The sequence below is a fragment of the Nanorana parkeri genome, unplaced genomic scaffold (assembly GCF_000935625.1).
Source record: "Nanorana parkeri isolate BGI_ZX_2015 unplaced genomic scaffold, ASM93562v1 scaffold612, whole genome shotgun sequence".
Taxonomy (NCBI): domain Eukaryota; kingdom Metazoa; phylum Chordata; class Amphibia; order Anura; family Dicroglossidae; genus Nanorana; species Nanorana parkeri.
This window is the reverse complement of record NW_017306880.1, coordinates 491,603-497,352: the sequence shown is the minus strand read 5'-3', so window position 1 is coordinate 497,352 and position 5,750 is coordinate 491,603. Positions and strand designations below refer to the sequence as shown.

At 45.7% G+C, this 5,750-nt stretch overlaps 1 protein-coding gene across 1 annotated transcript; it reads left to right on the top strand.

The window, feature by feature from the left end:
• Positions 1 to 4,236: 4,236 nt before the first annotated feature.
• Positions 4,237 to 5,727, top strand: DDIT4 (DNA damage inducible transcript 4). The gene is made up of 3 exons (XM_018562918.1): positions 4,237 to 4,404; positions 4,788 to 5,004; positions 5,200 to 5,727. The coding sequence occupies exons 2-3, from the start codon at positions 4,827 to 4,829 to the stop codon at positions 5,682 to 5,684; spliced, it is 663 nt and encodes a 220-aa protein (XP_018418420.1). The 5' UTR covers positions 4,237 to 4,404; positions 4,788 to 4,826; the 3' UTR covers positions 5,685 to 5,727.
• The last annotated feature ends 23 nt before the right edge of the window (positions 5,728 to 5,750 follow it).

The window sequence follows — 5,750 nt, the reverse complement described above, 5'->3', positions numbered from 1 at the left end:
AGATCCCTAATTTATATATTTCTTCCTCATATACATATGGTATAAAGCCAGAGGAAGAGATCGAGATTTAGATTGTAAGCTCTCACTGGCAGGACCCTCCCAACCATCCTGTGTTTAATTGTATTGTACCTGTAATGTCTTCCTTATATTGTACAGTGCTGTGCAAACTGTCGGCGCTATACAAATCCGTAATACTAATTAGACATGTGTACAGCTTATAAAGTTGTTTCAGGCGAAACTAATCAAAAAGAAAAACATTTTTATTTTCGTTTCATTTGATAATTGGATTCAGTTGATCATTTCATTTGATAAATAATGATGCTGTTTCGGAGTCGGAGACAACGAACCTCTCACTCTGAAACCGCACATTTAAACAGCAGAACTTACGGCGCCCATACCAGCCACTGGCGCGTTATGCGCATGTGACGTCACATGACGCCGCGCGTGGCTGGTGTCGGGTGACGTCATCTGCATGTATGGGCATTCCCTCATACACCAAGATGGCGGCGCCTATACCTTCGGATGCATTCATCCAACAGCACGCATGCGTGGCGTCATGTGATGTCACATGCTCCGCCTCCAAGATGGTGGCGCTCATGCCGAGGACGCGTGGGTGGCTGATATGGCCGCCGTGCGTTCTGCTGTTTAAATGTGTGGTTTCGAATTCGGAGGTTCGTTGCCTCTGACTCCGAAACAACCTCATTATTTGTTTCTGTTCTGCAAACAAATTATTATATGCCCAAGTATATTTTTCATATATTCAGGCATACAATAATAATTCATTCATTTGAATTCGGATGAATAGACGAATCTAATGGAATTCCGTTATTTTGCAAGTTCGTCCGAAACGGAACGCACATGTCTAATAATAATAATCCCAAGAGCTTGAATTTTTATTAATATAAAATGCAACTGAAGCCAAAACTTCTTTTTTTGCTTTGAATAGAGTAGAGAGGGATTAGAACTTCTGTCAGGTTTGTTTTGTGGTCTGTGTCCCCATTAGGAAGATTCACCCTATTTGTGCTGGTGACCACTATCACTGAAAGAAAATCCCAGAGTGGGGGTTGTCATCAGAACAGGAACAGAAGGCAATATCTTGTTTATTGTAAACTCTTACGGGCAGGGCCCTCCATACCAGCTTGTCTTGTCATGTAACTGTAATGTCTTTGTTATATAGTAAAGCTCTGCACAAACGATATAAATCCTGAATAATAATAACACAAGTTCTGGTGACCCTGCTGACCTCCAGGGATTTTCTCTCACTTCCTGTCGTGACTATCAGATAGGAAGTGAAGAGAAATCTCCCCAATGCTACACAGATGGCAAAAAGCTGGCAGGGCTTATAACCTTTCCTTACTCTCCACAACTAAACAAATGTCTTAATGGCTTCAGTTCTACTCGACGTTAGCCAATAGAAATCTGTAAGCATAATATCATGCAGCTCATTATCATGATTCTATGAATACAACAAGAATCAAATCTTTTAATCTGTTTGTTTTCTAAACAGCGATGTATTTATCTCGTGGTTCCTTGTACATACTGAGTAACTTAATGGATGCCTAACATCCTTCTGTCTCACCCGCCGTCCTTTAACATGCAAATGACGACCGGCCATTGCTGAAACTTGAAGGGGCTGATTTCATTGTATATTGGGTTGTCTGCCATTCCACATGTATTCCTATAGTGTGGACACAAGACTTTGGATCTCATTAGGTGGATGGATGGTAGGACTATCGGCTGCTTCCACATGACGGTCAGTGATGAGATTAAAGCTGGCCATACACTGCTTACATTTTCTGAAGAACTTTCATACCAAAGATCTTTCATTTGACTTTCTGTTGATGGGGTCAAATTGGCGATCGATTTCAACCGTACTGATGAAAAAACTCAAAGGAGCCGGATGGAAACGTTTTCTCAAACGGACAAAATTCTAAGAGTGAATGTGGTTTTTCGTTCGGAAAACTCCATTCATTCCAAAATGAAACATTAGAATTAAAGGAGAATTATGAGGCAAGTGATTTTCACTCATAATCTGAGCCGACCTGTGACAATGAAACTGTCACAAGTCGGCTCAGTAGATCGGGAAGTGAGCGAACACATACCGTCGCTCGCTCACTACTCGATCTATCCCTGCAGAGAGCCGTAACTGTCAGTCAGGGCTCCGTGCAGGGATTCCCCCCCTCCCCTGTCTGATCCTCCAGTGCTGACTGGTGGAAAAGGACGGGGGAGGGGACGGGCACATGTGGTTCTGCCTCTGGATAGGCAGAGCCAGCTGTCAATCCCGCAGCTGGGTGGATCCCGACAGCAATGTCGGGAAATGTTCCGGCTGCAGCGTCTCAGTATACCGCGAGTAGCAGCTCGCGGTATACTGAGCTTTGGGTCACGGGAGAACGCTAGTTTGTGTTCTCCCGTGACCCTTAGGAGAACTATGGGGAAAAGCCCTGGCCCTATAGTTCTCCTTTAAACAAAATTTGGATCAACAATCGCCAAGTGTCTGATGACGTTATATGGGTGATACAGAAAGATCTTTTGTACGAAAGTTTGTTAGGAAATCTACTGTATGTCCAGCTTTGGAGGAAGGTCATACCTCTATTAAAGGTATAGTCCACCCTTTGCAGAAAATTAATCAAAGAAAAAAAAAATGGAGGAGATATTACTTACCCCAGTTTCGGTAGGTTTCAGCGATCTCCTCTTCTCCCTCATAGAAGACGGAGATCACGAGCACTCAGTCAAAAAGCATTGGATTCTTTTGCCGATTTATTGATGACACATCACAAGCGTCATTTAGCCAACGTTTCGGGGCCACGCAGGGTCCCTTCTTCAGGGTGACACAGTGGCGTCACTCGCGGTGATCTCCGTTGTCTTCGATTTTGCAAAACACGACGCTTTTCGTGTAATCACTACGAGCACCACGACTTTTAATCAAGGTCCAATCGCTGTAAGAAGTGCAGATGACACGTCACAATACTCCCCCCTGACGCTCTTGGCGGTCCCTCAGTGTCATCATGTACAATACATCGCTATGAACCCGCAATTGTACACGGAGCAGGTGAGCGTTTTATCGCGGTCGGGAGCGCTTCATAAAGGAGGCTTTGTGGAAGCGGTTGCATGGATTGGGGGGGGGAATGAGAAAGTATAAGGCCTCATTCACACCGCAATAACTCAGGCTATACACGTCCGTGCGGCGTGCATGCCCGTATCGGGCCGTTCCCGGGAGGGACAGGTGCTGCATGTAGCAGTCTGTTCTTCCCTATAGGAGGACGTGGCCGTATGCACACCAGAGCTACACATCCATGCGGGTCTAGGTAATCGTACCTGGACACAGACAGGATGGATCCGAGCATGGACACCCGGACATTTACGACCCGAGTTAACGCAGTATGAATGAGACCTTACTTGTTATCCCTGCACCCCTAGACATTTAACCCTTGCAGAGAGGGGTAGCGCAACTGAAAGAGTTAATAATAGTTTTGCCTGGGGTTCTTCTTTAATAGGGGGGGGGGGGATCACTGCATGGGGTTTTGTATCCAGAGCTTCAGAGACGATCAATGTTGCTACGTTGTCAGGATGTTAATGGAGTACAGCGGGCACTTTAAATGGGATTTGTTTTGCTGAAAAGAGAAGATGTTCTGAATCAACACTCCATGCACCTTGAAGACTGATCATTGGCAGCCAAGTCAAACAATCCAAAGTGCAAGAACAACAACAACAACCTCCAATCTGCACATAAACATGACCTGGCAGTCCTATCATAGGCCAAGCGCCGTGTTATTACATAGATGCCTAGCTCGACAATAAAATATAGAGATTTTAGCGATGGCAGCGAGCACAGTGCAGGTAATTTCATTTAATGAGCAAGACTTTACTGGCTAGAGAAGGAAAACATATGGGGGAGGGGGGGGGGGGGGGTTGCAAGAAAAAAACAGCAGCAGCAGTACAAAGCAATGACTGCAGTGAAATGAGTGCAGAAATGATGTACTGAAATGCCTTTGTTTGAAATCCTCCCCCTCCTCCTACAATAAACACTCTCCCTTTAATGCACACTGTCTCCGGGCTAGAGGGGGGAGGGGCTTTACGGCCGCTGTAACCGGGCAGGAAAGAACGTTGTGGACGTGCGGTGATTTCTCATTGGCCCGTAGGATTAGTGGGCGTTCACGTGACTCGTTTTCAGGTCGAGCCCCCCCCCCCCGTACGGTGGGCGGGACCTGGCGTCGAGGACTATATAAGCGGATGGAGGCTACAGAACGATGCCAGTGCCAGGGATGGTAACTCGCACGCGTGCGCTCAGCAGTGGGGTGGGTACACAGCTGCAGGCGCACGGTTTAAGCACTTAATACAAACTCGCTGCCCGACTATCAAGTTTTAACCATTGTCCCTCCTCTGCAGTCTAAACCTTACAGCACTGTAAGTATCAGGTTTTCTTCTAACGAACGTTATCTTTTAGTTGTAGCTTGTTTATGCAGTTCTTTGTATGGAGTGACCTAATATTTATGGGTGGGTTGGTGGGGATGCTCAAGCAATCCTATGTTATGGATTAGATTGCATTTGCTGTCTTTTTTTTTTTTTTACGTTGCACAGGATTTCTAACTAGACTTCTGCAGACCTAGCTTTGTATAACCATGCATAAGCAAAGGGGTCTCGGTCTTTGTCTGTAGTAACTTCTGGATTTTCAGCCTAGAACTTCATATAAACAGCTTGCAGAGATGCATATCTTTGATTGGCACTTGATGATGATGATGTGTTGACCAGTTTCAGTGGCTGACGGTCTTTTTTCTTGTTCCCTGCAGTGATTTCTAGTTTTGCACAAGCCCTTGACATCGACAGACATGCCTGCCCGGGGTGGTATGTTCTACACTGTGGCTTTCTCTCTGCCCCCTCCGATTATTGAAGAGGAGCCCAAAGCCGTGTGGGATGAGAAGTGTACGGACTTGTCTGAACGGTGTTCCAGCCTACCAAACTCGGACTGTGAATCCCTCGCCAGTAATAACTCCTTCTCTGCATGCGGTAAGTTTATTCCTTTGTTAATGATTCCTCTTCTCCTTATTGTAGCCTTTAGAGCGCTGATGTAACCAGTGCTAGAACAAAACTTTTATCTCTTTGTTGCCAATTCTGTTTCGACGTTTATTGTGCTGATCAGCTTTGCATGGTCATGAGTACTTCATCTCGTATTAATGACGTCGCCTTGTTTTTCTCCAGCAGATTTCGATGAATCTGATAACATCTCTATACCAGATTCAGACCTCCTCAGTGACCCTGAAGGGGAGCAGCTTTGTCCGAGTCTTCTGAAGATGATAAAACGCAGCTTGAACAAAGCCAACATTGACTCATTGAGATGCTCCAAACTGCTCGCTCCCGATGACCTTCTCTTCAACTTGGGCCAAGAACTGATGCACCTGGCCTATAGCGAGCCTTGTGGACTGAGGGGTGCACTTATTGACCTGTGCGTGGAAAACGGCAAGACCTGCCACACCGTGGCACAGCTAGAAGTCGACACCTATGTAGTCCCTACGTTCCAACTGACCGTTCTCTTCAAATTGGACTCTCGCTTGTGGCCGAGAATTCAGGGACTCTTTAGCACTAAACCAGTCCCGGGGTCTGGACAGTCTCTGAAACTTAGCCCGGGGTTCAAAGTCCTGAAGAAGAAACTGTATAGTTCTGAAGAACTTATCGTTGAAGAATGCTGAGCGTTGATGAAATGAAAAGACTTGAATATGCCTGTTATGTGGGGTACTGCAATCACATGAAGGTTA